At 43.7% G+C, this 11,219-nt stretch overlaps 2 protein-coding genes across 3 annotated transcripts; both read right to left on the reverse strand.

The window, feature by feature from the left end:
* Positions 1 to 450: 450 nt before the first annotated feature.
* LOC112273489 (phytolongin Phyl2.1) lies at positions 451 to 2,977 on the reverse strand. Its single transcript, XM_024502364.3, has 2 exons — positions 1,649 to 2,977; positions 451 to 1,250 (listed from the first exon to the last, which is right to left on the reverse strand). The coding sequence occupies exons 1-2, from the start codon at positions 2,201 to 2,203 to the stop codon at positions 1,020 to 1,022; spliced, it is 786 nt and encodes a 261-aa protein (XP_024358132.1). The 5' UTR covers positions 2,204 to 2,977; the 3' UTR covers positions 451 to 1,019.
* A 1,436-nt stretch (positions 2,978 to 4,413) lies between these two features.
* On the reverse strand, positions 4,414 to 10,013 carry LOC112273531 (microtubule-associated protein TORTIFOLIA1). Of its 2 annotated transcripts, none has more exons than XM_024502436.3 (7): positions 8,888 to 10,013; positions 8,099 to 8,293; positions 7,662 to 7,737; positions 6,889 to 7,434; positions 6,457 to 6,674; positions 5,376 to 6,233; positions 4,414 to 5,145 (listed from the first exon to the last, which is right to left on the reverse strand). In XM_024502436.3, exons 1-7 carry the CDS (start codon positions 9,539 to 9,541, stop codon positions 4,945 to 4,947), a joined length of 2,748 nt encoding a protein of 915 aa, XP_024358204.1. In that variant the 5' UTR covers positions 9,542 to 10,013; the 3' UTR covers positions 4,414 to 4,944. The 2 variants fall into 2 exon arrangements, with proteins under 2 accessions (XP_024358204.1, XP_024358202.1); XM_024502434.3 differs by having other exon boundaries at positions 6,457 to 6,689.
* Between the last annotated feature and the right edge of the window lie 1,206 nt (positions 10,014 to 11,219).

Consider the following 11,219-nt stretch of genomic DNA (forward strand, 5'->3'; position numbering starts at 1 on the left):
TTCAGGGTGGACCAGTAGTTTCGGCTCCGTTGGATTGGTAAATCTTCCTAGTCAAGTTGAAAACACGTTGAAAATATGCCTATCTAGACACTGAAGCTTTGCAGAATTCGAGTGTAAGATTTAAAAGGCTTACAATATATTGATTACTGTTTTATAAAACCTTTAAGTAATTATCCTTTTCCAGCAGAAATCTCATGTCTTTTGCAGAGGAAAAAACAACTTCCACCACTGACCTTGTATGCCAATTTAGCGTACGAACATGGAACAACATGTTCAACCGTTATTTTCCATGAGTTTCGCTTACAAGATCAACCATTTGACACACATTTATGAGCGCATACCTTCAAACCATTGACAAGCTCTCACACGTAGATGAAGACTTCAAGTGAATTTGCTACCTGAAACTGTGCTGGAAAAAACAGTTAACAAGCTGTCACCTAAAACTCAAAATGCAACAAAAATCTTTGTATATCAAAGATGAAAATGCTCCTACATGGAGACGGCGTTCTAGAGTAAAGATCAAATAAGATGGTCATCAAAAGCCCAAGCACAGACACAGCTGCTGAGTGCTTCGACGAGCATAGAATTCAGTGCCTCTACATGTACAGTAGAACAGCTCAGATAAAATATTCTAAGCCATTGGGCTCGACTAAAACCCTCACACTCTGCTCACTGAAAAGGGTTCATTTCAGTGGAAAGCAAGCCGCTGAAATTCTGCATCATATTTAGCATTACCTGGACTTTCACCTCTGTACATTCTCCTCTCAATGTCCTGACGCTAATTCAAGCGTACTAAACTTCTTTAGTGCGAACAGTGAATCGAGAGTGAGGATTGAAGAGCTTCAGTAGCTGGCCACTCTTGATGGATTTCGATCTCAAATCCTAACACATGTGGCTGAGGTAAATAAAAGAACGCCATTGCCTTGGCTCCAGCTTGTGTCTAGTCACGAAGGATAACAAGGAGCAAGCTGATGATTGCATGAAGATGGAAAAGAATGTGTATCAGGACACAAAAGTTATCATCTATGTACACACTTGAACCCGCGGCAGATGCCCAGCCAGATAGCAAACAGAACGCAACAAACGATGAGATCGAGAACCAAAACAAACTTCACGTTGCGCCACCACATTTTGGACGCCAACTCCCGAGCCCTGAGCTTCTTGTTGTTGAGATCCATGTTGGAGGAGGTGCCATCCCCTTCATATTTCTGGTTTTTTTTCGTCATCATAATCTCCTTCACCTGAATGACCTGTGTAAGAAACCCCGATTTTAGCTGTGATCGAGCTGTTAGCGATTTTAGCAATGCTTGACAGTAATGTATTTTATGGTTCTAAGGGAATCTGAGCCCTTGCATTTATTTTCAGCATCGAGCAGGTTTGAAAGCAGCTTGAAATATTTCACTTTAGAGTTCACATAATCTCCGTACTTTAAGAAAAAATGCATCAAAACCACATATTTTCAATGCAAAAATCCCTAAGCGAAATCTAAAGTCTCGCATGTTGAATTTGTGATAAGGTTATCAGCCTCTCCTTCTCCTTCTCTTTCTCTCTTTATTTATTTATTATATATGTATATATACAGATATCTATCTATATACATGTTTGTACACACATACACGATAGAACTAGTGCACAACTGCATCCACACCTGATGGTCCTTTTTGTCGGTTTTCGGATGAATGCTCTTAGTGAGCGGCGACACACCATCGCCATTTGAACGTTCGGCCCGGGGAGAATCGGACGGGCTCAAGACGGTCTCATCATTGGAAATTGCATGGTGGTTCCCGTCGTCCAAATCGACCTCTTTTTGCGGCACACCCACAAGAGGCCGCACTAAAGATTTGAAAACCCCAGAAAAATCGCTAACCAAAGCATTTCTTTCCAATTGATAGCCATCAATATTGCGAGAATGAAGAACCCGCTTGAACTCGATCCTCACTTGCTCTAGAAACCCCAAGCCCTTAAGCTTCCCTAAGGCCTCGTCTATAATTGCACAGTATTTAAATGCGCCGTCTATCAGAAAGATGAACATCCGCTGCTTAATCGTATACGTGAACTGGTTGTGGTAGGGTGGCACTTGCTGAAGGCACCCTACAGCAGCCTCTGATGTTACCGGATCCTCCTTCGAATTCTGATGCTCCGCAAGCACAACATTGTCCCTCGACACCGATGCATAATACACAAGATTAGTCTTCAAACCCATCTCTTCTGCTTTCCTCCTATTCTTGTCCTAGTGTGATACTTCTTTACACAAAGCCCCTGCAAACCTGAGCTACACTATTCATCGCCCGAAGGCGGCGACTCTACCGACAACCCCTTCTTTCCGCAGCTCAGTCAAATCTTATACCCCGACCACCGCAGTGAAAAAAAGGTCAAAAAAACCATCCAAACCTTACCGTTCTCAGCAACGCCCAACTCCTTCGTCCAAGCCAAGCTCAACCCAACCCATGCTACCCGCAACAAGACGAGCTCCTGTCACAGCAAGCTAACCTAGTAGACTCCACCCACAAACGAGCTCATATACATTCATCCACTCTGCCATGCACCAGATCACTTCCACGTTCTCCCACCCCATCGCCAAAACCCAGCACCAAAGCCACAGCGCACAAACAAACGACCAACTCCCCGTGCCACGACACCGAGCAAGCAAACAATGCTCCCAGGGCATCCAGGGTACGGCCGCTTCGCACGTTAAATCTCTACTCTGACACTAAATCTGGCTGCAAACAAACAAGATAATGCCGCGGATGATGTCGCTACCACACGACGCTGAGTTTCGCACACACACAAGGTCAGAGCGCGGCGGCGTTCTACGCGATGTCGTTCAGAAGGGGAAACAGCCCCGCAACTTAGCATTCAACTTGGCTATTACGACGGCAACGCGGACTTCCGGTGCATGGAACTTTCACTTCTCTTTTGCATTTCCCCTCCGCCTTCCTCATTTCTAGCGATCACAATTTTCCATTGAAAGCTTCTGTTGCGGAGCTTCTGTCAGTGCTGCGGGATTCCGGAGCTTGGCAATCTTCAAGCCCAAAAAAAGTTGATGAACGAACGAGCGATAACGAACGATAGATGAACGATCGCCGACGAAGTACCGACGAGTTTAAAGCGAATTGACGAACGAATGAATGTGGAACGGACGAAGAGAATTGGCAGCTGCCGGTTCGACGAGGGTCATCCGGTAGCCACCATTATTGTAAACGCGTGGATACGTGTCGTTGACAGATGGGGCTGTAGGTAAATACGGTAAATATTAAGTGATTAATTTAGTCTTTAAATAGTTAAAATGAATAGTTGAACGCTTGTTTTAGGGTACAGTATGGAATGATTAGTAGGCAATGGTTGGTATGGTGGTTTTACTTTTATTTTATTGTAGATGAAGTTGCTCACAGTATTGAATGTTAGGTAGTATACAATGCATGGTATTCGATTGTTGGGTAGTCATGGTTGGATTTTTAAGTTGATAAGGAAGGTTATTTTTTATGTGTGTTTGGATTATGTTGTCTAAGTTTGGAGTCAAAATGTCGTGAAACAAGAGCTTGATATTTGAATTAGGAAACTAGAAGACTATATATATAACTAGCCCTTTTCAATAACATGAGAAATATTTATCAATCTATCTATTATACTAAACTCAACTTGTGTTTATAATGTATAAAAATTGTATTATCTATTTTATTTCTAAAAAACCCCATCAAAGGAGTATCTTTACCAAGGTTGTTACAGGATGTCCTATTTCTTCCATAGATTCAACACTAAATCTTCAAACCCAGTTTTATCAAAATATGGTGTGTATATATTTATATATACGTATGCTAAAACCTTTCAAATCATTCACTTTCATGATATTTACACACACAACAAAACAAAACACAAAAGTACACACCAAAACCTTCTCTGGAAAGTTCTAACACGATTAATGCTACAAAGTTTGTTTCCCATTGCACAAGATTCATTACAATGAAATAAGGTTGAAAGTTTACCATGGTTTGTAGTCAAAGTTTGTGAGACTTCCGTTGACACATCATTTTTTCAAGTAAATTGCAAATGATGGAATATCTAATCAAATACATGTGTATACAATGCTGGTGAAGCTAATTCTTGCACGTTCATCTCCTATTTCTGAACCAACATTGTTCCACCCTACGCAGATTATGCATCAAGGTTAACAATGCCCAGCGCATTGAGGCAATCATGTCACATACATGCCTGTTTGTTCATGGAAGGTGTGCAAACTGCAAGCCATTTAAAATTGGAATTATTAATTTCACATCAGTACTCTGTACAGTAACAACCTTCAAAATAAATAAATAAATCAGTGGTGGAACGAAAACACAAGTATTGAATTATACACAATTTGCTAACCAACTAGCCAAATAGAATTAATAAAACCCTCACCTAGTTACTCATCCGTTCAAAATTTGACTGATTGAAGTACGGCTTAGAAAAGCCAAATTGCCGCAACACTGTTCAATGACTCGGGTGCGAAGGAACCTTGACTTCTTGTTTTGCTATGTTTGTTTTTTGTTCATTTATTCCAGATGGAAAGTGTCTTTTCTACCTGCTGCCAACCCAGATTCAACTCATCCACCATACCGGCAAAACATGAGATCGACAATCAAGTATTAGAATGCATGTTTCTACCATCCCATCGTGCCAGAGTCGGTTGAAGAGTGAAGCAGCTATCCTCCAACGCTTCCAGCTCTCCAAAGAACTTCTGTCATATTCTCCTTATGAACGATGAGTGGCAAACCCTCACCTCTTTTAAAGTTGCTCGTTGGAAGTAGTCTAACAAAAACAAATTCTACCCCTTTTTAAAAGAATTACAGATGCGACCATTTGTATTACGAAACATCAAGGCTCTGACGTTTCGTTTCGGTCGTTAAAATTAAAACTGCTTTGGAATGTCTTCTAGTCTGAACTCGATGACCAGACTTCCAACTATCAACTCTCCCCAGTATCGCCACTTCCACTTGATAACCAAGCACTCCTCAGCTGCTCTGCAAGTTCTACAATTTTGGCTGCCATCCAGCTCTGAGCATGGTCCATACTCGCGGCCTCTTGGAGAGCAAAAACAAGGTCCTTCTTTGAGTCTCCCGTTAGTCCTAGTGCATTAGGACCATTACTTAAGACCAAATCAGCCACCTGTACGATCCATTAATCATAATATCAATGCACAAAACCATTGGGTCAGCACCAGGTTATAAGATACAAAAGCAATGGACATGATTCGAATATCATTGAATAAATCTTCACATAACATTCAAGCATGATGAGGCTCTTCTTGCAGTGCCCAAACTCGAAGCCGTCTAAACATAACACGGCTACAACTGCAATTGGGACGCACTCCTCCAGACAGAGTAGGATGTAATTACCTGCTGGATCCAAGGAATTACGCATTCCAAGAAGCTCTGCTGTTGAAGAAAGTGTTTCAGGTTACCCATAAGATGTGTCAAGGTGGCATCGCTCAATTGTTCCAAGACAGGACCAGTGCGACTCATCAAGCGTACCAACAAGAGCTCATCATTGCTCCCAAGAATGTCTGCGTAAGCCAAATCGAAATCACTTGCTCGGACACTCTCCATAGCTTGGCTCCATAACATCGAAAATGGTCCGCCCACCACTCTATTTGACTTCTGATCGGCGAAATCTCGTCTGGATTGCTGCCGATGAGAATCACGAGGCTTACTTGGTATAGCAGCACCACGAATGGCCGCTATTGCTTCATCTTTTGATGCCTGCCAAACGCTTCGGGCAGATGGACCTTCTCCTTGTGGAAGAACAGTTGGACTTGAATCACATACTCTCCTGGTTCCAATCACATCTTGGTCAATCTCTCGATCCGCTCTATTGCCTTTCTGCGATGGTCTCGCCACCAGCACCTGAGCCTGCCTAAGAGCTTCTGTCGATGACATCTGCTGACCAGAACCGAAGGCAAATTCATCCGATTCTCCAGATGTTGACTCTGTCAACTTCTCCAAGGAATCCTGACTCCTCGCACTTAAAGGTGCTGAAGAATCCTCAGTCGCTTTACCAGACTTGAAGTTGAGAAATCCATTCCCAGAAAGGTATTTGCCTAGTGGATGACCACCTTGAAAAGTGGGTGACTCACCGACCGGAGACCTCCCTTCTGTATTGCCAGAACTGAGAGCCAAATCCTCCACAATTTGTTCCAGCCTAGAGACTCGTCCTTCTAAATCTTGCATGCTCTCATGCACACGTACCATGGAATCCTATCACCCAGATTTCAAAACGGAAGAACAAAGCTGTTACTTTGAGAATCACATAGCAAACGATGATTACGGCTAACTTGCTCCTGCTGCACCCAATAACGTGTCTAGCAATCCGTACAAGCCAATCATACGACTCCAATGACGTGAGAGACAAATATAATGATAAGCTTAATCATGAGTTGACCATTTAACCATTATAAAATACGGGAGCTTAGAAATCAACCTGCAGCATCTCCATCATGGAAAGCTGTTGGCGTTCCAAGCTAGTCAAGTGACGGTGGAAAGATCCTATATCTGCAGCTCCTTTGTCCATGCAAGTCACCCTAGAGTCATTGCCATCCCAAGAAGAATTATAGCTATGCCTTTGATGCTCAATAGATTGAGGATCTCCCCATCTCTCGGACTTTTCCAACGTTTTCTTGAGCATTGCAGTCTGCGGATCTTCATAACCATCGGCTGCAATTCAGTAAAAGAAAATCCACTGAGACACCCATTACGAAGAACCATGTTTTTAAGGGAATTTAACTTCAAAGAGCAATAATATCAAACAACAGATTTGACGAAGCTGTATTTAATATTGGTGTTAAACTATCTACAAACACAAATCCTATAGAGGTGGATGCAGATAAACCAAAGCTGAAGCAAAGGTTCTTACTTGAAATCGTCCCATTCTCCACTGGATGATTACTTGATCCACCTTCTTCCTGGTCATACTGAAGATCCGTACCATTACTCTCATCAGGGGTCAATACTCCACCTGAAGCATATGCACTGCCTGAAGAGGCAGATCCTTGCATCATATCTGTGCAGTTTCCACGATAGACCAGATGCTCACCACTGGCAGCCCCAGATCTTGGACTCTCTTCCTGCGGTAGGTCGCGCGGAACTGCAACTTCTATTTGCCAACCTGTTGAATCCCTCACGCCTTCTAGCTTTCGGAAAAAATCAGGATTAGGTTTTTTGTCGCTTAGGCCCGGAGCTCTTTTTTTCAACAAACTTGCACGTCTATCAGGCATAGACTTGGGTCTCCCACTTGAATCAGAAAGTGAAGAGGTTACGGAACCTCCGGACTTCCCCAACGAACGGTTTTTACGATCTGGAATAGTAGGGGTTGAGTCTCCATCGAAGCGATACCTTGGAGAAGCTGAATCTCTAGGTGAAGCACTTCCTCTAGGTGAAGCACTTCCTTTGGGTGAAACACCTGCAGAATGGCACCAAATTAAGAGGTCAATAGAGTTATCGGTTCGTGACAATATCAGATACCCCTCCATTGATTGTGGCCTACACTAGCAGCCCTTACACAAATCCCACATTGTCCATGCCTTTAATGCGCGTAACCGCTTATGAAGACTCTAAACTCATGTAGCAACAACAATGTACTTAACCAACACCTGAAAAAAATAAAAAGAAGGAGAAATTGGAACTAACACAGTGGAGCATTCGGATCGTAGATAGCCTTCCAAAGCTGCAATGCTTCAGTAACACTGTCTCGAACAGGCTTCACCTGAAACGCACCAACAGTAAGACACAACTATTACCATCCACTTCGACAGCAGCTAGGACCGTGAGATGAGCACAGCCGACTACACGAATTTCCATCATTTCATCAACTTCATCCGAAAATTAGAAACATCTAGAAAATAATCTACAAGCTTGCTAAAGGTTAGAAAACGACAACCACTTACTATGCTTAAATTGAAAAGAAAGAGCACCAATTCAAGCCCTAAACAGTTCCTAACGAGAAAAGCATTCAGAGACAGCAGAATAGCGTAGGACATACTATGCCTGAGAGAAAATACAGCACAACTGCGAGGAAAATTCACTCGATTCTTAAAATTAGGGAGAGAGGAGAGGAAAGTATTCACCTTATCGAATCGACTGCTCTCCAAAGCAGCGATAACACCTGCCCTATAGGATACTAGGCTGTTGCCAACTGCAGAGGCCATGCAAGATAAGGCCTCAGCTGCAGCTTTCCGAACTGCCCATTCACTGTTACCCAGCTCGTCTTGAACAGCACCAAGCAGAACGGGTAATTGAGACGCAGACACCACTCCAGGAACCTGCATCGCTGGCTTGTCAAGAGCTAGAAGAAAAGATAAAAACGGCACTAATTTCTCCTCTTCTTTTCTTTTCTGTTATTTAATTCAATGTCGCAATGTACTAAGAATCGGACAACAGGATGACGAGGTCAACAGAGAAGTGCATTTAAATTTAATGGGCACAAGATCAACAACATCGAAAGTCTTTACATTCAGGCACCACGGTATCAAGCTAAAATCGTATTCGGAAAAACGGTGGCATACAAGATAAGAGAAGAAAACTCTGCTCGAAACAATGAGCAACCCCATGCTAGATCACGTAAACTCTTCACAAAATTAGAATAAGAACGATTGAGCCTACACCCACCAATTCGGGACTTCAAACATGCAACCACACTATCCATACAATAACGAGGTTAAGGTAATTTCTCATCTACAGCAATCCAAAATTTGTTATGAGCCAATACAAAATATCAGATAGTCAGGGAACACGACCACAATCTCCAGACAAACCGTACGGGAATAGCATCATTCTAGTCTAAGGCGAGCTATGCAATGTAGGTTAATGAAGGGATAGCAGCTTAAAAATGGAGGATGAATTGTAAAGCAAGCTACCTGGACCATGACTCCAACAGCACTCAGGAGAGACGCCTTGGCCAGAAAATTAGGGCTGGCCAGCATTTTCAGTATTCGTGGACAAAGGCGCTGCAGAGTAGGAGGGTGTGGCTCCTTGACACATTCAAGGACGCGCGCTAGACACATAGCAGCTCCAGTTTGCAAGGTCTTGTGTTGCTCTGCCAAGGCTTCAAACAGAGGTTTGACGAACACCGTGGTGACAGCACCAGAATCGGCTCCGCCGATACTAGAAGCCAAAACACCCATGCTTTCAACGCAGGCGTCGCGAATATTGGAATCTGGATCTTTCAATCTCTTCACAATGTTTGCCACCATCTTCGGCAGGTGGGAGGCCAGCAAATCCCCATGAATGGAGGCCAGCGTCCCCACGAGCCTAATACACTCCCGCCGCACAACGCTCTTCTGCTGCGAGTCTGTATCGTATAAGCACGTCAGAAAGAGAGCTATACCCTCGGGTGACAGACTCTGCGCAATACGCTCCAGCTCCTCCACCGCCAACTGCTGCGTATCTCGGTCCGAGAGCTTATTCAGCACCGCCAGAATCCGATTCTTCAGCTCTATCAACGCCGACGCCTTACCTGCGGCACCTCCACTCCTTCTCCCCGCTCTCTGCGGGCCCCCTGCCATCGCCATCCCTCACCCCCACAGAAATTCCTCTCCTCCTCCTCGTTCACTATCCAATCAACCCAACTAATCCAACCCAACACGTCCAGCTCCTACTCCATCGCCCCGACACCTTCTTCACACGAATCACACTCTACTGTATCCCTCCCCCAGCCACATACTAAGGAGACTCGTAAGCCCCGCAACACCATCCCCAATACGCCACCCCGCCCCACCTCCAGCTACTTATTCTCACCTCCCATTCCCCCTAAAACAAAAAGCCAACGACCAACAACGCAATCACATGAATGCTGGCCCCACGGCCATCACGGAGAGCATAAAAGTTGACAATAAACAACTGTACTCACAGGTTTGAAACCCGGAGTTGGGGGACAGAGACGGAGACGAGGCAGAGAACGAGAGCGCGAGGGATATGGCGTGGTGCCGCTGTTGCAAAGAGGCACACTCCACTCAGCTGACGACGACGACACTGGCTGCTGATGCTGCTGCTTCTGCTTCTGCCCCACCAGTGCCATTTGCACATGATTGCCATGTTGCAGCTGCGCAAATTCAAACCCTGAGAAAATCGGCTCCTTGCTGCTTCTATTAATACCCCTTGTCCTGTGAGAACGATCGCGCCATATATTTTTGGCGTACACGATGGGCTTTCAATTCTTGTGCGTGAGTACCCCCCCCCCCCCCCCCCCACAAACATCGACGGCGCCACCACCACCAGGAAAATTAACAACCAACTCTTTCCCTCACTGCTTCATCTCTATCTGTTTGTTTGTTTGTTTGATTGACTGATTGATTGATTGAATGATTGATTGTTTCTTTGCCTTGTTTGTGCGCGAGTCTAAGTGCATGTGTATCTAAGAGTGTGTGTTTTATTTTATTTTGTTTTTTATTTTCTTCCACTTCCAGATCCCTCTTCGATCCTTTTACTACGCTTCCTTGCTTGCTTGCTTGCGTGCTCGCTTGCTTTCATCCGCCAAGTGCTGGATCCTAGATAGATAGTTCGGCGGCGCTTGCCCACCCACCTCCATGTCCGCCCCCTTACGCTTATAATCCATTCATCCCTGTGCTTGATCCATTCTTCCGGTGGCTTTGAAGCTCCGTGCCCCATTATTCCTCCATGCAACCACTCTGCTCTTTTTCCATTTAATATGAATATATATATACAGGAATGTGTATATTTAGCATAAAACAATTGATGGGGTTCACTTGTTGTCATGACTTCTCTTCTTCCTCCTGTTGTTGTTGTTTTCCTTTGTTACATTTTTCCCACATTTTTTTGCTGTTACTCTGTGTGGTTGTGTGTCTCTGATGCAATGTAATGTGTTGATTTGCCAGCTTTTGTTTTGTGTTTCTGTGGAGTTTGAATCATTGCAAGTGAGAGTTTGTGAAATTTTGAGTGGGACAGGTTATGTGGCTAACATGTAAACCAGTATTATGTTGCATAGTTTGGTATGTGTAAAAAAGCTTGTTGACAATTTATTTTAAGATATGTGTCTAGGACTAAAATCTTCGTGATGCAACTTTACATGATAGTTCATATGTAAGTGATATAAATAAACTACATAATTTTCATTCATAACTTGCATGGTTTGAGTACTAACATCATTCTTATTTTTATTTATCTTATTGCTTGCAAATTCAAAACTGTAATTCTACATATTTACAGAATTTATGTCTGGCCATATAAAGT

This window comes from Physcomitrium patens, chromosome 20, assembly GCF_059467195.1.
Source record: "Physcomitrium patens ecotype Gransden chromosome 20, ASM5946719v1, whole genome shotgun sequence".
NCBI lineage: Eukaryota > Viridiplantae > Streptophyta > Bryopsida > Funariales > Funariaceae > Physcomitrium > Physcomitrium patens.

Coding starts and splice junctions, on each gene's coding strand:
- LOC112273489 (XM_024502364.3), bottom strand. CDS start 2,203: ATGGGTTTGAAGACTAATCTTGTGTATTATGCATCGGTGTCGAGGGAC. Junction 1,251..1,648: donor CCGACAAAAAGGACCATCAG/GTGTGGATGCAG, acceptor TTTCTTACACAG/GTCATTCAGGTGAAGGAGAT.
- LOC112273531 (XM_024502434.3), bottom strand. CDS start 9,541: ATGGCGATGGCAGGGGGCCCGCAGAGAGCGGGGAGAAGGAGTGGAGGT. Junction 7,435..7,661: donor CGATCCGAATGCTCCACTGT/GTTAGTTCCAAT, acceptor GCCATTCTGCAG/GTGTTTCACCCAAAGGAAGT. Junction 5,146..5,375: donor TAATTCCTTGGATCCAGCAG/GTAATTACATCC, acceptor TGGATCGTACAG/GTGGCTGATTTGGTCTTAAG.